This window comes from Macrobrachium rosenbergii, chromosome 20 (genome assembly GCF_040412425.1).
Source record: "Macrobrachium rosenbergii isolate ZJJX-2024 chromosome 20, ASM4041242v1, whole genome shotgun sequence".
Classification (NCBI taxonomy): Eukaryota; Metazoa; Arthropoda; class Malacostraca; order Decapoda; family Palaemonidae; genus Macrobrachium; species Macrobrachium rosenbergii.
The window spans coordinates 16019726-16042928 of record NC_089760.1 but is presented as its reverse complement, the minus strand read 5'-3'; the positions used below and the strand labels follow the sequence as shown (position 1 = coordinate 16042928).

The following is a 23203-nucleotide window of genomic DNA, read 5'->3' as shown; positions in this document are numbered from 1 at the left end:
CCGTTCCAGTCTTTCTACTGCATGGTAATTTTTCAGTTTCATTTTCCATGTATTAAATCCTTCCTCAAAATCCCGTTTAATCTCTCCCTACTTTCCTATCCAAGCCCGTCCTACTAAATGAAGTGTCACTGGACTTGGTAGTCAATGTTAGATTCATCCACTGAACATCTGTACTAATTTTCCGTGGGACACTATGGGAAAAACCTGGCTGCTCTGTCAGTCTTCATGCTTGTATTGATTATTTTTGCTGTGTATACTATTCAGTCAAGTGAATATGTATTATTCTCAAAAACCCCTGTTACCAGAACATAAATTTTACCTTCCTGAACATTTCGTTTTGTTTTGCTTCTTGCGTTCAGAAAAGGAAGAATTGAGATCTTGAGCAAATTCTTCAGTTTCGGTTGCTCTTACGATGAGGCTCCCTGCTCTTCATTTATTATATTCCGTTACTCATGATGTTGGGTATTTTATAAGAAAAATGGGAATAACAGTATGTGATTGCTTATACGTACACGTTTGCCAGCTCTTGCAGACACCCATCCTATATATAAAAACATGCATAAAACAATCACACACTGTATTATATTTATGTACTGTATATATACACACATATAGTGTGTGTGTGGATATATATATATATATATATATATATATATATATATATATATATATATATATATATATATATATATATATATATATATATATATATATATATATATATTGTGTGTGTGGTTGTTTTATGGGTGTTTTTTATGTATAGATGGGTGTCAGCAAGCGCTGGCAAGCATGTACGCACCTTATGCGTAGGAAAGGGAAAGAATATATTTTCCATGTCTACAATAGCAGTATTTTTGCAATCATGTTTCTAGCTTATATTACGCAGAGGGGTAGTGTTGTTTCACTCTCCAAATATAATCCTAATGTGTTTTTGATGTTCCCAGTCTCATATTACCAGTATTTTGGAATAGTGACCCTCTCTCTCTCTCTCTCTCTCTCTCTCTCTCTCTCTCTCTCTCTCTCTCTCTCTCTCTCTCTCTCTCTCTCTCTCTCTCTCAAAACGTAGTCTAGTTTTTAACACATTTATGGGTGTTTTAGGTATATTTGCTCATGTTAGTACTGGTAAGACATGAGGAAGGAAAACATTACGTTATAGAGTTCTGGCTGTATTCCGTTCTGATCAGGAAGTTATGAAATATTTTATGTTGAAGAGGCATATCCTTTTATTCTTCTTGTACCTCTTGATAAATATGAACACAAAGATCTCTTCTATCTGATAAAGATTAGGAGAAACAAAATTTCTTACCAAAGTGAAAAAAGCAGATTTTTTCTCCATCAACGAACATTTTTACTTTTAAAAAATGTATGGGAAAGCTACAGCTACTGTCAGCAAAAAAAATGTATTTATGACAAAAGTTACGTTTTTACGAATGCGTCCGGTGACAGCGTGGTAATTACTTGTAACTGTACCGTATCGTGGCAGCTTTGGCATCCGTGTGTACAGGCTGTTCTGATATGGAGACTCTCGCTGATGAAGCAGTATGTGCAAATCTGGATTATCTTTAATCAGTCGGCGGAGATTAAAACTCCCGTTTAATATCGTGAAATTGGGTGACATCAATCTACTTTCATTCCAGAGTTTGAGGATTAGTGTTATTTTTTCATCCTTATCATCTTTATTGTTATTTTTTCATCTTTATTGTTATTTTTAGTGTCACAAAGCAATGGACGGGAATTTTGCACTAAGTTGATAATTGATTTCTCATAAGTACAACGTAATAAGAAGTGAAACATGTTTATGATTCCTTGTTTTCTATTAATTAATGTTTCATGGCGCCCTGTTTCAAGACAGCTTGCTTATCGTGCATTCTTTCTGTAACTTACTCTCAGAGCACTTGTTCGACAAAGCACTGGAATTTGTATTGCTGAATAGAAACCATTGGCAGCAGACAAGATACAGAATGGCCTTATGGAAAGCACTGTTAGCTGTAGCTTTAATGTATAATTTTACTTCAGTTTTACGTAATCTTTTAACTTATTTCCCTCAGAAATATATATACATACATACATATATATATATATATATATATATATATATATATATATTATATATATATATATATATATATACATATATATATACACACAGATACATATGCATATATATATATATATATATATATATATATGTTTATACATACATGCATACAACGAGCTAATGTTATTCGTTGGAATGTTATCAGTGTTGGTTGCATACTTTGAGGGATTCGGTAATGGTATGGTAGGATATTTGCCTTTGTCAACTCTACATTTGTTAAATGTACGTCTCAGCGCTGTTTGGATCATTATGGGCATACGGTACAGTACATTACTCGCCTAAAGGATTGATATTTAAAGACAAATTGTGGGAGAGGATTCCAGAAGCATTAGTTTGTCGAATGCTTATGAATATTTTAATGATTCACTCAGGGGATTTGTTGAGGTAATGGTGGTAGCAGTTGTACTTATAAATTTGAATAACTGAATATGTTACAGCCTTTGTTTTGCTGACAGTAACGTATACATTCCTTTACCTTCTGAATAAATCTGTTTGATGGGCAAATAGCTCTAGTTGCGCCTTTTCCTCTTGCTTGTAAAATCGTAAAACCATTTCGACTTTTTCTGTGGATTGTGCTTTTTTTTTGAGGCGGGTCTGGCACCTCACCTAAGGGGATTACTACTATCCCGTAAAGTTTCACCTTCCTTTGCGCCGGGTTGTTTTGAGGCCTTGACTGGTTCCTGTTCTCTTTTTTCTGAAAAACTTATTGTTCAGTGGCGTTTATCTAGTGATGATTTTTACCATAAGAGCAGCAGTCATAGGAAACAGATAGAGGAGTGTAGCAAGGACTACTAGTTTTCGGTTTTAGATAACGAGTATGCGGTGGAAAAACCTGGTGGAAAATCGGCAGCTGTAATAACAATGGTAGTTACTGGAAAGAGGTCACAGACAGACCCACTGCGCAACTGAAAACAATTGTATCAAACAGAAGGTACACGCAACTACTCAGAATATAAACCCAGCCAATTACAAAGGAAGGCTGGGTGGAGTAGAATAAAAATTGGGGTTTTAAAATCTTCTAGGTAATAATTATTATTGAAGCATTTGCATGTCTTGCACCAGTGATTATCCGCCCATTCACTGGAAATGGAGAATTAACATCGGAATACAGTAGATTGCAGAAGTAGAAAACATAAAACGATGCACGAGCTGATTGACCGTGCTACTCGTGGAATGGTAATGTCAATCACCCCGTAAATGGAAGATGAAAGATTAAAATAAATCATCAAATAGTAACTGAATATAATTTTTAAATTATTCTAATTTTTTGCAATTTTAGACTTGTATTGTTGTTAAAGTTGAAAAATACGTTTCCGATCTGAGGATACCGGAACCTAAGATACAGGTTCTCAGAAGCGGGCAGAAACCGTTTACTTTTTATTTCTCATTTATTATGAAAATATAAATATAAAATATAGTATACTAACTACTGTGGAAGCAAAGCGTAAAAGTATTGGTAATCATCAGCGCAAAAGCTTATGTGATCAGTGTAATACGGTATCCCTGTTAATGTTTGTATCGTCGGCATTGTGCCAAAATTTTTAAACCTCTAATAATAATAATAATAATAATAATAATAATAATAATAATAATAATAATAAGTTTGTTGGTATACTTTTGGGATAAGTGGATAGCACTGTGAAATCGGTGAAACTGGGTTTTCGACCTTAATCAACATAATGCATAGAGGAACAAGTTTGACTATCAAGAGACATTTAACTGGGGAGTGATGATGTTATCATCTGATGTTAAGCAATTTTTTATTTAATAGAAACAGCTAACATTCGCTAAAAAGTATATATTTTTTGTAAATAATGCTGACAGTTACTGGGAGAGTATTTTCATTTAGAGAAATACTGGTAAAATTCAGGACAAGTTCATTTTGTTTTCATAGAAATAACGCAACCTTTGTTTTAAAAGCTGTTTTATTTTATTTCATGGAACTTTTGCTGATATTCGTAGGAAAAAGTAAATATTAATCCCCACTGAAGAACTTGCATTGTTTAAGAGAAATAATATAACATGCGACTAAAAGAATCTTTTTGTTTTAGAGAAATGATGTGAACATTCGCTATAAAAGTAATTTCATTTTAAATTCACTTGTATGAAGTGGATGAAAGCAATACAGCGCTGCTGTGATTGGCTATTTCATTGAGAGCATTTTGTTATATGCCACTCTGGCTTTGGAGGTTTACCCGTGCGTTGCTTTGCAAGGTTTGATTTTTTTTTTATTTCCTCATTCAGCTGCAGCTATAGTACCTGCTGTCCTATTCATCACTTGGGCACTGCAGTACATCCTTATTCTGGATCGAGTTTCATATTAATGATTTTTACTTTCTTATGATGAGTTTCCTTAGACTATCGTGTTTTAATTGGGTTTCTCCTTTTCAGCTTTATTCTGTGTTTACGTTTACGTAGTCCTGCCGAACATACAGTAGTCCTCAGAGGAATTTCTTTTCTTAGTTCGTGAAACCTTGTCATTTTTTAGTACAAAGACCCTAAGGACGGGCAACCAAGTGCCCTAATCAAGCCCGGAGGTGATGAAAATAAAAAGGAAGAAAAATGAGTAAGTGCTGCCACAGCATACAAGAGCGGTAGGGTTGCCCCTCGAAATTATGAAGATGAAAGTAAATAAGAGAAAGGGTGTGTCATGTCGTTGCTAGGGCTATCGATCTACTTTCTTGGTAATGTTGTCTATCTTAATTTGCCTAAAGATGATAGCTGTTACTCTAAGGAAACATTCAGTCACTGAAATTCTCCTGTTGGTAGACTGAAAGCTATTACACATTAGGTGAAGCTTTAGATAACGAAATTCCCTTGTAGATAGATGGAAAACTGTTACAGATTAGATGAAGATATAGAACTTAGATTCCATTTTAGATAGTTGGAAAGCTGTAACACTTTAGTTCAGTGTTTAAACACTGAAATTCTCTTGCTGATATATTAGTGAGAACAGCTAAGTTGAACTTGAAACTGAAATTTGAGATAAGATAGTACTGGGGCAAAAAAAGGAAAGCAAAATCAGTAGATAATTAGTGACATGAAAACACAGACGTCAGTAATATAGGAAGAATGACTGCTCAAACCTGGCTGTGTTCTTTCTCCATGAGGAAGAATCTAATGGACACTCTGTAATTAGTTACTGAGTAGAGTAATAATAGTTCAAGTAATAATAGCATTAAGTATCATTACTTTTATTATTATCCACCCCTCTGTTTTCTCCTCACCTCCCGCTTTATTCTTCTTCTTCTTCTTCTTCTTTATGTTTCCACACTTAACCTCAAGCCTCTGGAGGATGGCCTGATTCTAAAAGCTCTTTGGAAGTCGAGACAGACCTCAGGCCACTCAACAGTAATTTAAGTTTAAAATTTCAAGGAGTCTTGCGAGCCATGCAGAAACGCTCGTGTTTATTGTGGAGTAAAAACCTGCTCCTTCCTTGACATTCTCTACGGATTTTTTCTCTCGCCCTTTGCTTCTTGTATTATTTCGCGCTTAACATCATAATACAAAGTTCTGAGGAGTTTTCGTCAAGTGCACTGCCAAGGGAAGCTATATTGCTTATCAAAATTCGGATTAAACTCCCTTTGCATTTTATGTAACGAAAAAATTATATATATATATATATATATATATATAATATATATATATATATATATATATATATATATATATATATATATATATATGGTGTTTTATATTGCACTTGATTTTGTGGATTTTGTTTTTATCAAACATGGATATTTTCTGAGAAGTATCCTGCGTCAGCAATCTACCAGTTGTGATACTTAAAGTTTCCAATGAGCATTTTGATCATGGATTTGCCCAAGAATGAAGCTGGGATTCTCTGACAGCTTACTGTACAACCAGATTTGTTAACGAACTTTGACATTACAATTAATACTCGTTTTTCTTTCATGTTTAAGGAGGAGATTTTTGTGACACATTGTTGTGGGAAAATTTATGTATTTCAGCTAATGCCAGAAGGTCACCTAAAAACATAATGAAGTATCACCATAAATATTGTTTGTTTCATTTGTAAGAAAAAGATATATTTTGGTCCTGTTGAAGTAACATGGTTATATTTAAGCAAAATGTTTTTCGTGACTTATTTTTCAGACAGAACTTGTATGATTGCAGGTGGAAAAAAATTAATTTATATCCAAATACAGTGCGTCGAAAATATACGTTTTATTTTTATAAATACTGTATTTTTATGCGGTTTTTACTAACCGTTGGGAGTCGTGAATTGTTTGTAGCTGCGACTTGCCTTACCCTAGAGGATTGCAAGAAGTTTCAAATGCTAAGAAGCTAAAGTTGAAAAAATACTGAGAGTTTTGTCTAACAAAGAAAAGTAATATACCTGTGTATCTTTTTTTTAAGTACACATTTTGCGAGATTATTTTTTTGTTTTATGTGTCTGACAGTTTTATCGTACATTAAAACTATATTTAAAATATTTATTCGATTTTTAAGAAAAATATTAGGAATCAGATGTCAGGAAAGATACCGAATCAACGGAAGTTTTTATGTAGTTGAGATAAATCTGAAAGGGAGAGGGAGAGGGCTTCCACAACCCCTATGGGAGAATAGTACATTATAGTGTCAGCTGGTGTCCTGAGGGGACCAGGAGAGTTGGAAGACCCAGTCCTACTTGAATGAGAACTGTATGAAGGAGGCTGGAGATTTGTGGAAGATAAAGCACAGGAAAAACAAATGTGGCAGAATTTCACCTCTGCGTCATACCGCGTTGGAGGATGATGATGTTAGAAATTATATATTTTCAGAATCTCTATTTTCAAGATACCCAGTATATACATTTTCAGCGGATATAAATGTGCAACGTGAAGTTGAATAAAAATGTTAGACCTTTGACGAAAGAAACGGCAGTGTTAAGAGTTTGAAATTCAAAAATCAAAGGTCACATGTTGGGGATCCGACACAAGATTTTCAGGCTTGTCATCGGGATATTTGATTTCACTGGAACAACGGCAAAGCGTCTCTCTCTCTCTCTCTCTCTCTCTCTCTCTCTCTCTCTCTCTCTCTCTCTCTCTCTCTCTCTCCTTTTCACTCCCCGTAGACCGTTTTATCGTGTTCTCACGCCTTCTGATCAGGAATTTCACAAAGTTCAAAATACTTTCCGAAAAGTTCTTGGAATTAGATGTCTGCCGTGTTAATCCTTTTTTATGCGCCGCCATTTCTGTACTTTCTAATGGCTTCCTAGTTTGATAATCTGACGTGACCGGAATTTTTTTTAATATTTTCATAAAAAATTATATTTTCTTATGAGAGAATAAGCACAGAAGCCGTGAAAGCTCTATTTATGTCCAGTATACAAAGGTTTTTTAACAGTATATTAATGTTATGATGCATAAGAAAATTTCAGAGGGTTTTACATCTAATTTCTTAAAAAAACATCTATTTAAAATCCAGCTCAGTGAACACTCAACATTTTACCTTTATTTTCATCCAAAATCATTTCTGAACCGGGTCATTACTTAGTTTACGCGTCCTTTCGTAACATTTTAATAGCCGAGATTCGTCGTGTGTATGCTGTTTCATCCGTATTTAATTTTTCTCCTCTGGGAGCTCCCTCCAAATAAACGATAAAGTTAGAGAGAGAGTTTATTCTTTTATTATTATTATGTTATTTTTCATTTCTAGATGGTGACCGTTGTCATGTTTTGCGTATGTACTGAAAATTTTATATGAAAAATCTGTAGCTTTATTAATTTTCACACATATACTATGCGTAGAGCTCAAGGTTCTACATTTACTACTAACTTTTGATTTGGTTCTCTCTCTCTCTCTCTCTCTCTCTCTCTCTCTCTCTCTCTCTCTCTCTCTCTCTCTCTCTCTCTCTCTCTCTCTCCTTGCATGCATTGGTACTTGAACGAAAGGTCGTCTTTAACAAGATATATCTCTCTTGGTGCAAAACTACCTCAGAATTTATGTGACAGCTGGATATCGCTTATGTTGCAGTTCTTTATTCAGTATTGGATTGATTTACTGTAGTCTTGCTTTGTGTAGCAATCACAGCAGCTCATTTCAAATACATGCAATCGCGTCAAACCTCTTGATAAAGACGGGCAAATTGTATGCATCATGAGGTCTACAAATGCGTATTTTGCTGAGCAAAATATGTTGATAAAATAGTACATTTTCATTCCATATGCATGAGTTGCTATGTTCATCATATATGCATAAGCACGCGAACATTTTTAGCATGTTCATAAAATGAAAACCGTATCCAACCATCAGACGCATGAACATATGTGCACTGTACTGTACGTATAAAATGTGTACGTTTTGAGCTTGTACACCAGCGTGTGTGTATTTTGACCATAATGCGCGTAAGATGAATAAAAGCTGCTTAATTATGGCTGTTTGCTTTCGGGTAGGAGTGGAAGCGGCTTTTATGGACTTCCAGTTTGTGGAAACAAGAAAGCAAATAGCTAAAGCTGCTTTGATGGTTCAGCAACAGGTCTCTCTCTCTCTCTCTCTCTCTCTCTCTCTCTCTCTCTCTCTCTCTCTCTCTCTCTCTCTCGGAAATTTACTCGGAGATTTTGAAATGAAGTCGATGCTCCTTTTTATGAATATTTTTCACCTTGGCTGCTGTTGCGTTGACGCATTATACGCATCAGTGACTACTTTTATTATAAAAGAGGAGAGTTTATTTTTTTATAATTTCCGTTTTCAACAGAACTGCACTTTCCGTCGCAGCAGATCAGTTAATCGCCCCAAATGCAAAGCGCAAAGAAATTGGAGGAAAAAGCGCCTTCATGAAAATTAACCGACAAAGAGAAGGCTCGAGAATGTGGCAGCAGGTACCGAAGTCCGACATCTGGACTTCAACTTGAAAAATGAGTAACCCTCAACGCTATTTTCCATCATACCTTCATTGTCTTGTACGTCAGGTCATCGACGTTGTTATTATTATTATTATTATTCGTTTTTCGGTCTGCATGACTGTATGACGAAACTAAGCGATGATGGCACGGGTAGTTGGTGTATAAATATACTTAGTCCCTGAATAGCAGTACGAAAATAACTTCACCTTTTGCTACTCATCATGTTAAATATGGATGTTTATAAGTTGTACCTTCGCTTAAGGACATACTGGGAATGCCAAATTTAGAAACTGCTATATATAACCATGAAAAAAATAACACAGTAGCAATTAATCTCTAGTATCCATGAATATAAATATGAAGTGCTGCAAATGTGACCCGTATAAAAGCAGCCAATCCCGCACATTTGTTAGTGGGAACAGGCTTATTTGTTGGAGACTGAGAACATATGGTATTATGACGAAAGTTGAATAAGGCCATCAATCAGGGGCTCCCAACCTTTCAGGAGACGAGCACTCCACTTGGTAATTTCACTAGCTCCACCATGGTTGGAATTATATCAGTTCTGTTAACAAGTGTTATTCTAAAACTCACAAAAACTTTACTGAACATGCACATTACATAGATTTATAATGGAATACACTAGTAGTATGTTACCTCTTAAGATAATATATTATGGATTGGACTGAATTAGTTGTGATAATCAGTTACAATCTAGAAAAACTAATAATTTTATGGAAAAACTTCCAAATAAATTCCAAGTTTGCGAAAGACCTTTTTTTTTGCAAGGCCTCAGATACTGCCACGTGAGATAAGTCGTGCAAAATCAATGCAATTTTCACGTTGCAGATTTAAAACTATATTCATGATTCCATGTTCATTTTACTGGAGGCTTTTTAATACAAATAAAACAAGTGAAAAAAATAATTCTCTTGGGAAACCGTGTTACTGTAAAGTTTTGAAAGAATTTTTTATTTGAATTTTTTCCCCTCATTGTTACATTTTTATATCCCTTGCATTACACGTCTCATACAATCTAGCGAAGATTTTGGCCGCATGAAATAACACATTGGTTATTACAGTAAACAAGTGATAAACAAACCTCAAACAAGAAACAATTCTCTCTGATGAAAATCCAATTACAGTTAACAATAAAATTGAATAGGAAACTGAAACAAAGAGCAAGCGACGGATCGTAGTTGCAGCTCTCTCTCTCTCTCTCTCTCTCTCTCTCTCTCTCTCTCTCTCTCTCTCTCTCTCTCTCTCTCTCTCTCTCTCTCTCTCTCGTAACATGGACAAGAATGCTAGAGTTGGCCCAATGTGTTTTTTTGTGTGTGGCAGAAATCATAAATTTGTTAAAAAAAAATAGAAAAAAAGAATATTTGGCCAAGTAAAGATATAAGTGGTTTGTAAAAATAATTGTTCCTTTAGGTGAATGAACTAATCATCCAGATTCTGGACTATCCAGTGTAAGTGAAGATTAACCCCAAAATTCATCAGTGTTACATTTACTGAACCTTCGAGAAATCATGTAATTAGTCCGTTATTCTGCTGTAATCTAAAACGAATTACAGAAAATAATGACTAAAATTTACAACAATGTAGCAAAATTAATTGTCTGATTCTGCATTTATAATCAGCAGATTCTCTCGATTACTGATAGGAATTTTTACATTGCAAACATTTTATCACTGGTTTTTATCAGAGAAATCTTGAAGTGTGAGTATTACTTTATTTATATGCTAATAGTGCTGTTGTTTTCATTTAACAATTCTTGCTTAAGAAGGCAAACATCTATGTTTGCCTTCTGAAGCAAGAAATGTTAAATGAAAACAACAGCACTATTAGCCTATAAATAAAGTAATACTCATACTTCAAGATTTCTCTGATAAAAACCAGTGATAAAATGTTTGCAATGTAAAAATTCCTATCAGTAATCGAGAGAATCTGCTGATTATAAATGCAGAATTAGTCATTAATTTTGCTCCGTTGTTGTTAATTTTAGTCACTATTTTCTGTTATTTTTTTTAGATTACAGCAGAATAACGGACTAATTACATGATTTCTCGAAGATACAGTAAATGTAACACTGATGAATTTTGGGGTTAATCTTCGTCCAGAATCTGGATGATTAGTTCATTCACCCAAAGGAACAATTATTTTTACAAACCACTTGTATCTTTACTATGCCAGATATTTTTTTTTTTTTTTTTTTTTTAGTAAATTTGTGATTTCTGCCACACACAAAAAACATACATTGGGCCACCCCAGGCATTCTTGTCCATGTTACGAGAGAGAGAGAGAGAGAGAGAACTGCAACTACGACCCTTCGTTTGCTCTTTGTTTTAGTTTTCTATCCAGTTTTATCATTAATTGTAGTTGGATTTCCATCAGAGAGAATTGTTTCCTGTTTGAGGTTTGTTTATCACAACATGCTTGCTGTAATAACCAATATAAGCGGCCAACATCTTCGCTGCACTATATGAGACGTGTAATGCAAGGGATAAAAAATGTAACAATGACGGAAAAAATTCATTTTTTAACAAACTTTTTTCAAAACTTTACCGAAATATGGATTCCAAAGAGAATTAGTTATCTCACTTGTTTTATTTGTATTAAAAATCCTACAGTAAAGTGAACACTAAATCATGGATATATTTTTAAATACATAATAATCATCCTAAAAGAAAAAAAATGAACGTTGAGGGCTTCTTGCATCGCAGTTTGTAGGATTCGTTGACTGTCGCCTCCTGTTTGAACGATCGAGGGTTCGTAGAGTTAGAGCTAATTACAGTATTATTACCCTGTCACTTCCCCCTTCTTTTCTGTCCACAAAGTTTTAGGATGTGTGGAATGTGAAGTTTAATATAAAGTTCTAAAGGAATGTAATTAAAATGTAATGGAATTCATTTTAGTGCTGTAGTGTAAGAGAATGAAGTATTCTCGTCCCAAAACTGAATTCTGCGTGCCTGCTTCTTAACACTATTTTCTAGTGCAATTCTTGGAATTCGAAAAAGGTTAGGTTTCTTTTTGAAGTTTGGTTTAAAAAAAAAATAAATAAATGGGCGATGGGGTAGCCGCTTCCATTATGCAAGTACCTCACCCCTACATTCCCTACCCTTCCCCATCCGATCTCATTCCATTTATAGCCTCTCTCTCTCTCTCTCTCTCTCTCTCTCTCTCTCTCTCTCTCTCTCTCTCTCTCTCTCTCTCTCTCTCTCCGTTCCTTCTTCCCACCTACATGACCACCGGTTATGCCGCGACATTTTCACATTACCCCTCGTACATATCATTCTAATCAGATCGATCAGTGATAATATGATACGTGGCGATTTCTAATTGGTTACTTGATATTAATGAATGAGTCATGATTACTAGCCAATCACGATGTGACACGTGAGCTTCCTGATTGATTACTAGATATCAGTGAATGACGCCACGATCGTTCGATTGTAGTTCTTGCCTTTCACATGTTCCTTATCAGTATTTTTTCCCGCCGATTGTATGATAGTAGTCATTTGTAATTACACGCAGTTTAAATTAAGGAAATTCTCTCTTTACTGTTGTTTTTAGGAGGTCACAAGGAACAAAACAAAACGCTTTTAAAATATGAACATTGTAAGATATTGACTCGACTATTGGACGACTATCTCTCGAGGTCCCATATATTGTTCACACCACATAATTTGCAGTTCATGAAAACTCTCCAAGTATTTGAAATAGAAATATATATTTACATTTGTCATAGGTCACGAAAGCGTGCACGGTAGGTGTGTATATTTTGTAGGTTGTGGTAAATGGGAAGTGGTTTGGAGCTGACTTGCAGCAGCGAAGGATAATGAGATTTTAGGGAACGTACCATCATCTTTGAAACGACAGGTAACCAAATGTAGCTCAGAAAATAACTCCTGTAATTTTTTAGATTTTTTCAAAAAAGTCAGAATGTGTTCCTTTAGGAAAGCTTGGCAGTTGAAAGGTTCTTAATATGATTTAAGCTGTAATTGAGTTAAAAGCGAAGAAGGGCGATCGTACCTCCCTGACTGAATATCATACTTCTGCGAATGCTTTCAGTCTTCTCAACTTAAGTTTTCTGGGAGCGTTGAAGGGCACATGTTATGTAACCAAGAAACTTATGTTTTAAAAACAGTAATATGAAGATTCCTCATTTTCCGTAAGGAAACGTTACCGCAGAAACGCGCGTGTATGTTAGTGGATTTGCAATTTTGCATTATTACTTAGGTAATAACAATTATTCTCCAATGGTACACGGCGTTTTCAAGCTGTAAGTCTCCACGGACGATAATACAAATCCTATGCCAACTCTAAAGATGACTTAAAAAAAAAAGCCACACTCCATTATTTTAAAGACTTTTTTTTTCGAGTAGTCTGAAAGGCTATTCGAAAACTCTCCGTAATTGTTTGTGACTGCCGAGTGAAAAGTTACCAACATTTTAACAGAAAATTCCCAAGTCTTTTCTATATGTCTATAACGATTATCTTTTAAGGGGTGTCTCAATATTTTATTAGTTCATTTAAACGTCATTCTATTCTCAAAGAACAGGTCCTAATAATCGCTTTTTATTCCCCAATTACTGTTTAGCCTCAGGAATAAGAGATGGCTCGCCAGATACCCTACATTATTCCTTAACAGCATATGGTATTTTAACATATAGAATATACCACCTACATAATTTGATAAGATAATTTAATGAAACTCTTGCTGTAATACAAGAAGTACATCAAATATTTTTCCACGTCTCTTCAATGCAAAAATAAAGACCGACTTCCAGATTTGGAAAGGCTTATACAAAGTATTTTTAAGTACACCTGAATCACATATATCGTATTATTTTCTTTTATTATTTTCCGGAGTAATGACGTTTTAAAATTAGAATTAGTTATCAAACATTTTAAGATGAAGCATCGAATAACTCTGATGGCCAAGATTTCATGATTTTGCACAAAAATCAGACATGCATACATTTTAGCGCCTTTAAAAAAAAAAAAGGGGAATGAATAAAAAAAATATATGTATATATGTATGCATGTTTGCGTGCGTGTTTATATGTGAGTAAGTGTATATATGTATATATGTGTGTATATAAATACATGTATATTGAAAAAAAACTGAAAAGAACAGGGAAACTGGACCTTTAAATGGAAGAATAAAAGCAAAAGCACACACCATAACGGATTTCATCCGAGGGTAAAAATGTGCGACCACAAAGCCCTTGTAGCAAAATATGACAACACAATACCTTTCGAAAAACTCGCACATGCCTGCGTATCCAGACATGCGTTCATAAAAACAAACAAACGTACAACTCTGGCAGTGGACTGACACGTCTCGTAGGCATACTTAATTGAATGCTTCATCTCGCGTTATTTAGGGTAAAGAAGATTTCACGATAAATAAGATTCCGCGTCATACGCCCGTCATTATTAAGCAGCTATTTTTGTCCAAAATAGAGACGTTCAGATCAAATTACAGTGAAATGTCGGATCGTATTAAATATTATTATAGGAGATTTGGGGATTTTAGCAAACCAAGAAATAAATAATGATTCTTCACGTATTGAAAAAATATTGTTGACGTGTGTTATAATAAGTATAAAAATAAGACTATTCTCCCACTGGAAAAAATCATTTTAAAAATTTTGGGCTTTAAAGTTGTTTTTTTGTAAAATCTAAATGATTGCCAACAAGAGCGTGTCTACAATACGTTTTTAAACACTAAAAAACTTCTGAAAACAAAATCAGAAATGAGTATCAACTCTCCCTAACATCATCAAGATTTAAAAGCGTTAGCCAGCAGCATTTTCGCAATGCTAACTGCGTGTTTTAATATTGCCACTGTTAGCTTCCGGGATTATTTTCACATCGTTTGCCGAGGCCAACGAATGAAATGGACACTTGAAAATTGTTTTTAACAAATATTTTTGTCAACAGTCTCGATATTGTAGCGTTAAATTGTACTCTCTCCGTAACCTAAGTTGAAAGCTGTGTAGTGAAATGAGTTTTTTTTTTTTTCGTTTCCTATCACAGAATTGAAGGAGTATATATAATACTTATTCAAACACATAATCATATATATATATATATATATATATATATATATATATATATATATATATATATATATATATATATATATATATATAAAATGTGATACAATGTATATATATATATATATATATATATATATATATATATATATATATATAATGTGATACAAAGTATATATATATTATATATATATAAATATATATATATATATATATATATATATATATATATATATATATATATATATATAGCATCTTTCATAGTCTTGGAATAAATTTTTTTATTTACTTTTTTATGTCAAGGTATTAGTTGAGAACGTATCTCAAAGCACACACACATGTGTGTGTATATGTATATGGGTGTGTGTGAGTGTTAATATAAATATATGTACGTGTGTTTATATATATATATATATATATATATATATATATATATATATATATATATATATATATATATATATATATATATATAGAGAGATGTAGATATGTACGTAAACTAGTTACTTTATCCACTGAACCTTGAATTCTGGAATAGATGTCGAAAATCATTTAAAAAAAACTTGAAGATAAAAAGAGACAGGCCATGAAAGAATCCTTGTAGAAATATAGAAAAGGCATGTCTGTTGCAGTAAAAGTAACTTTTCAATTGCCAATCATAAACAGTTACCTAAAATTTCGGAATACCCTTCCAGATGACTAGCATAATCGGCTTGAATGAAAAGTAGTTGTTTCTTTTTAAGTAATCCTGTAGCGTTCGTATGGAATTTTTATCATCGGTTGTAATCTTACAGCATGAAAACACCGTGTGTCATTGGGGAGACTGTTATTAAATAAAAAATACAAAAACAATTTACATTCGTATACTGACTTTCTCCAGATGTAGGTCGTGAATAGACCTCCCAAAAAATTCAGATTATTCATATTACATGTTTTTCCTTAACATTAATCAGGTCTTTATTCATTTAAGTGTATGGGACTCTGTTCACTTCTAGAGAATATTGCAGTGGAATGGACGATTCGTGAGATTTTCAGTAGTATTTCAGCGCTATTCAGGAAGGTATTATGTAACATTTTGGCAATATTTTTGTGGAAAATATTGTATATACGCATAAAGTGTGATGTGACTGTTGAAGTTGGAGAAGTTCAGGAAAGTATAAGAGGCTGATTTACAGTGTTGGTCGACGTGATCAAAAAGAATATCTGGTGCTGAGAAAGTCAAGAGAAAATGTACGAAATCCAAAAAGAGTAATTTCACAGTTGGGTAGGTATTAAAAGAAAAAGAAAAAGAGTGGGAAGGTAGAATTCAAAGAAATTGACCATCGTATCAATAAGAAATAGCATTACCAGGTGAATTTAATTTAACAGTATTCCATTTGAAATACAACAGTCGTAATCTGTAATTTTTACGGATATTGTATATCCATCGACTTTAAGCCTTTATATATATATATATATATATATATATATATATATATATATATATATATATATATATATATATATATATATATATATATATATATATATATATATATATATATATATATATATATATATATATATATGTACATGTATGTATACATACAGTATACATAGATGCATGTACATGTATATATACTCATATTAGCATTTTATAATCAGATGATTTTTTTTTGCACAACCATGTGGTACACCACCGATCACCAGTTGGAGTAACCTAACATGAAAAACAATTTTATATAGACAAATATAACAAAATACTATGCAATCATGATTCTAAATTGCTAATATATATCTATATGTGCATATATAAGTATATATACATGTACATACAACTATGTATATATATAAATATATATATACATACACACATATACACATAAAGGGTTAAAGCCGCTGGACATATCTATACAATATCCTTAGAAATTACAGATTACGACTGTTGTATTTCAAATGGAATACTGTTAAATTAAATTCACCTGGTAATGCTATTTCTTACTGATACGATGGTCAATGTCTTTGAATTTTACCTTCCGACTCTTTTTCTCTTTTTTTTAATATCTACCCAACAGTGAAATTATTCTTTTTGCATTTCGTACATTTTCTCTTGACTTTCTCAGCACCAGACATTCTTTTTGATCACGTCGACCAACACTGTAAATCAGCCTCTTATACTTTCCTGAACTTCTCAAACTTTAACAGTCACATCAATAATTCACATCACACTTCATACGTATATACAATATTTTCCACAAAAATATTGTCAATATATATATATATATATATATATATATATATATATATATATATGTATGTGTGTGTGTGTGTGTGTGTGTGTGTGTATATATATTGTATATATATCTGCTAGTAAAGGACCGTGTGTCGAAAGTCTTTTCTACCACTCCGTTGTTTCATTTTTCCTTCGTGGCATTTGCTTTTATTTATATATTCATCAAGTTCCATATCTTCGTGAATCAGTTACACGTGCATATACTGTATATATAATATATATAATATTATATATATATATATATATATATATATATATATATATATATATATATATATATATATATATATATATATGCATTTTGCAAAACTACAAACAATTTTACAGTATATATATCTATATTTGTGTGTGTCAGTGATTAAGTATTCATTCGTCAAAAAAATTGAGTAAAATTTTTACTGCCATGCTTGTTTCCTGTTTTCGTCGTTATTTTGCAGCTGAGTATTTTTTTTCGCGTAGTATGTTGAGTGAAGCAACACAAGAAAAATAGAGGTCAGAATTGTAACTAGAAGTCAGTCAAAATTAAGTTTCCATAAGTTGTTGTAAACAAATAATTGCGAAATACCTGGATGTATATATAGCTTTAAGGCAGAGCAAAACAACAATAATTTACCTTGATACGTAAATTATTGCTATTTATGGTATACACATAATGTAAACCTAGAGACTGGAATTTTTCATGTTCTCGTGATGCACTCTACTTTTGGAACGAACTTTTCTATGTCCAATTTGTTTTCACATCTAGAATGTTTGCGTGTAACGTGATCGTAAGTAAGTGGATTGAAACGCCACCTTCGCCGGATAGCAAATTACCCATTTTGGGAGAAATAATACGTTTGTGCGAATTTCAATTAGGTTCAAGCCAGCTGTTTCCACCGGTGATGGATCGGGGCAATAAGGCAGAAAACAGTCGGAGCGAGAAAGGTAAGCTCTTGTCTCGTGGCTTTTTCGGGAGATGAATCGTCTCCACAGGATGGAATTGAACCGGGTTCTATTTTAATTTAACGAGAGTATCAATCGTAAACAACTGGCTCCCGGAGGATGAGGTTTGTTTGCAACTAACAGCAGACGACTCTTCGTTTTCGTACCATTTCAGAACGCCTGCAGAGTAGCCACCGATTGTGTAAATTTCAGGTTATTCGACTAGACATACAACCGTGCATTTACAACGCGTATGCCATGTATGTACAACAGTACATTGCTGGATTTATTTAGTTTTTGCTTAGGAACTCTTGCCATTTCAAGCCCTGCATTCGGATTCAGTGTATCCAGAAAAAGTATGGAAATCTGTCATTAAGAGGGTAGTGTCGCTTTTAAAAATACATGCTTCTAGTATTGTGACCAGAAATATATACAGTATGTATATATATATATATATATATATATATATATATATATATATATATATATATATAAATTTTTTATATATTTATGTGTGTGCATTACGGTATATATATATATATATATATATATATATATATATATATATATATATATATACGTATTTATATGTATACATATATATATATATAATACATATATACATATATATGCATATTATATTATAATAATAATAATATTTACCATAATCTAATCTCTTTCAGTGCTTGAACTGCTTTCAGTAGATACAAAACAAACTGGGGCATTCATGTATACATAAATATACACATATGCATACTCAATCTTTTTGTTCTTATGCCATGGGGTGATGTTTGACGTGGTCTTCATCCTGCAGTATTGATTGCAGAACGTCTAATTCCCGGAAGAGCTTCTTGATCTTCGACCATTATAACCTTAATGAACGTGTTTTTTCATAACGCACATTGTATTAAATGTCACCTCGCAGAAGGTATAGATCATTAGGATTACTCTTCTTGACTGTATTAAACGTTTGGATTTTACATAGGCGCTCTTTACGTTTCTCTACTTCACAATGTAGCTTATGACTCACGCCATAACAATCAGTTGTATGTCTCTTACCATTAGTCTTTGAAATATATGCAAATTTCCTGTATGGGATACCTAATGAAACACTATACGATTAAAATGTATAGCAGCAGGATTGAAAGGAAAATGACAGTGTTAACTTTGATTAAGGGAGCATGGAGAAATGTGTACTGTAATATAAATTACTACCATTTTATCTTGCTTTTTAGTTAATTTGTAGCAAATGCAAATCGTCCAACCCTTATTGGGAAAATAGTTTGATATTACAAATGAAGAGCTATTATAGCATGTGGAAAATGGTCTAGACATAATGCCCCTAGTTACTGCGTTTCAACCCTCAACACCACTCATCTCTCCATCCGTTCACCCTAACGAAGGTATTTATTAGTCACCTCTTACATTTCCTCTCTGCCTAATACATTATGTACACTTATTATATTTGGGAATCTTAGGGAAAGCTTGATCGATGTTGTTACAACAGGTTTCAGAAGGAAGATTTACAATAAACCCTCAACAGTTCTCAGTAACTTTTTCAAAGAAGTGCTTTTTAAAACAGTGTTTTGAAGAAATTAGTTTTTTTAAAAAAAGCTCCTAAATTCGTTTTAATGATATATGATAGTGTCAGTGTAATAGATGCCTTCTCATTAAGTGTAAGTTGGAAGACGAACAAGAACTAAAATTTAAATAATGATAGCAGTTTACAAATGAATGGCATCCACACAACACAGATATATTTTATATATATATATATATATATATATATATATATATATGTGTGTGTGTGTGTGTGTGTGTGTTTGTGTGTGTGTGTTATATAAGGTATGTATCAAGTGCTACAGCATAACTTCCAATACCTCCACAATCCCCAGTAGTTGTTACCCTCTTGAAGGGATAAGCAAAACTGCTACTATGTTGCTCCATTCATTTATTCTTGAACTGATAGCTGTTTCAGCCATTAACTCATGACCATTTTTAGGGCTAAACTATATTCACAGTGAAACTGCACTCAAATATGTAGGCGAGTGCAGCCAAAAAATTGAATGAAAACGAGATTCCAAAATGAAAATATGGTACATTATTCACAGTTTAAAAAATTAGGTGTAAGAAAATTTGTAGACCAAGATGCTTCTTCATGAATCCTTCTCTAGATAGAGTCCCAATGAACTGCAGTCGATTGCAACAATGCCAGATAATATTGAGAGTTTTTCATGCCACCTCTGAATATAAATTTACAAACTACACTGGTCCCAAATTGCTTGGCTACCGTAAAAGGAATAATGTTTTTGATCAAAAGACTGACTGCCAAGTTAATAATAAATAGAGTAACATAACAGCAGTTTTTTATGATCTCTTCAAGGCATTGGCCTTGAAAATCAGAATACTAAGGAGTATAGAGATGCTTACAGGTATGAGTGCCACGTTGGCATCAGCAGTTGATAAAAAATAAATGAAAGGCTATGCCAGAAAAGCACAATTGAAAATGGAAAGGGATAAGTATCCTGGATGGATATGGAGAAGGTATTTCATTGCTGAGAGATAGAAATCACAACTGCAAAAGAGGAAAGCTGAAAGTCTTCAGCCTCTTCAACCCCCTTTGACTCTTGTGGGAACAGTGTAATGTGCATATTTTAATTCTTATGAGGCATGAAAGCCTGTCAATATTAGCTGTGTTGGACATCAGAGTCACCCATATGATGAGAAACATCAGCACCCTTAGGGGATCCAAGGTAACTGTAACCAGTACTTTGCAAATTTAAATTTGGACCTGGTGTAAAAGTCTCTCATGCTCTGCTGCTGGCGCAAAATGGCTGCAAGCCTATGGGACTCTTTTATGGAGCCAGGGAATTTTTGTGACAAGCGTTCTGGTTTTCAAAAATTTGTGAATCTTCCCTTTTGTTTGCTGTGAACTTTGTGATAAATTTTCATTTTGGATTCACGTGTTCAATCAGTTATTTGGCTGTACTCGACTGTATATTGGATTGTAGAGTACAGTTCAGATCTAGTGTAGCCCTGAAGGTGGCTACAGGTTGATGGCTGAGACAGATGCCAATTTGAAAGCTGAATGGAAGAATAGTATAGCAGTTTTTATATGTCGTTTCAAGACTTCAGTTTTCAAGATAAGAAGCACTGGAGATTGTGAAGTTGTTACCAGGGAGTTATAGATGGTACATGTCCTAAGGTGCGTGTACCTTAGTACTTAATGAAAATGAAAGGAAGGCTGTTCCAGAAAAGAATACACACACACACATATATACTGTATATATATATACATATATATATATATATATATATATATATATATATATATATATATACACATAGTATATATATTGTATATATATGCATTATATATATATATATTTTTATATTGAAAGTGCATATTTATAAATTAACTGCTCATTAGGTTTTTCTGAGCCCTATGGTAAAGTGTTTGAGTCCGCTCATAATATCGAGTGTATCATTAAGTGAGTAAACCTCAGTGGGTCTTATTTCCATGTCTTTTTGTATTTCCTATATATATTTACACCCAATAATATTCCTCTGTCCCCAGAAGCATAACTATCAGTTTGTAGAGTAGAAAGTTCTAGCCAAACAGATGGATTTTTAAACTTGTAAATCATTTGCGATAAAATGTAGCCTTTTTGTCTGTTTTAAAGCAATTTCTTTTAGGTAATGTTTAGCCAAACATTCGTCGATGTTGTAAAGATTTTTAAACGTATAAATCATTTCCTGTTTTCTGTTTTAAAGCTCCGATCAGTATTGCAGGTAACTTGTAATATATTTCAATTATATATTCATATTCGTGATTAGTGTCATAAAACACTATATTATATCCAGTCTAAATTTAAGTTTCGTTGACCCCGAAAACCTAGAACTAGCTTTGCAATTGGCTTTTCCTCATGAGTAAGCAAATGCGCAGGCATTCTGATGCTAAAATCTATTACTGATTATTGATTTTACATGATTCCACATTTGTTGATGAAGATAGAAATTCTTTCTTATTATTTGTGAGTGGACAACATGATGTTATGGTTCACCTATGTTTTTTCTTGTCTTCCAAGACCATTCATTCTTCAGGTCTTAACAACTGTCAGAATGCCAAAAAGTACTCATTTATTTTGACAATTTTGACATTTCACAAGATCTCATTGTACTCAACATCCAGGTGATCTCCGAAGCCCATTGAAATTGGTTGTTCCAGGGAAAAAGATGACAAATTCCCAGCGCAAAGCTGTAAACGCAAAACAACAAAGAGAGCAACAACATTATTGGATCGATTAACTGAGAATTATTATTCCCGGCTGTACGAAATTGCTTCATTTGCATTTTGTTATTGGTCTAGTGATTGACAGCTTTGGCCTTCATGAATTCGTATTTCGAAAAATGTAATACCTATTTTACTGTATGCTACACTCTCTCTCTCTCTCTCTCTCTCTCTCTCTCTCTCTCTCTCTCTCTCTCTCTCTCTCTCTCTCTCTCATGTGAAAATGGACATGCTTACCCTGATGAATTTTTATTTTGTTTAACTACGTTTAAAGGAACTAATAACGACTACCATGATGCCAGATACCCTTTCCATTACATTTTTGTGTTTTTTTCGCTTTCAGTGGTGAATCAGATCCATCGGCTGCCTTCTGGGTAGGGGCATCTGACTCCCAGTACGAGAATTCTTTCACCTGGTCTTCGGGGGCACCATTCTCGTACTCAGGTAAGGAAATCCTGTAGTTTTAGTAGTGAAGTCCCAATTGACCTTGAAGTAAATATACCATGTGGTTCTATAGAACTTTTGCCAAACTTATTATTTTCGTATTGGGTTTTTTGCGGACTGAGAAAAGTTTATTTCTTGTGCATTCTTGTGAGATTGTAAGACGTGACCCTAATCCCAATGTCGTAGGACCTTAGGTGTATTACGACTGGATAATTTTAAACTACCTTGCCTGTTGGACAAGGTCCCAGCCATTCAAGCGGTGGT

General features: G+C 33.5%; 1 protein-coding gene across 3 annotated transcripts in view; it reads left to right on the top strand.

Annotated features, from left to right (window-relative positions):
- Positions 1–23203, top strand: part of LOC136849080 (uncharacterized) — a 1041516-nt gene that overhangs the window by 650243 nt on the left and 368070 nt on the right. For all 3 annotated transcript variants that reach the window (XM_067122009.1, XM_067122007.1, XM_067122010.1), the window contains exon 7: positions 22839–22939. In XM_067122009.1, the coding sequence (XP_066978110.1) occupies positions 22839–22939 (101 nt within the window). The remainder of the gene's footprint in view (positions 1–22838; positions 22940–23203) is intronic.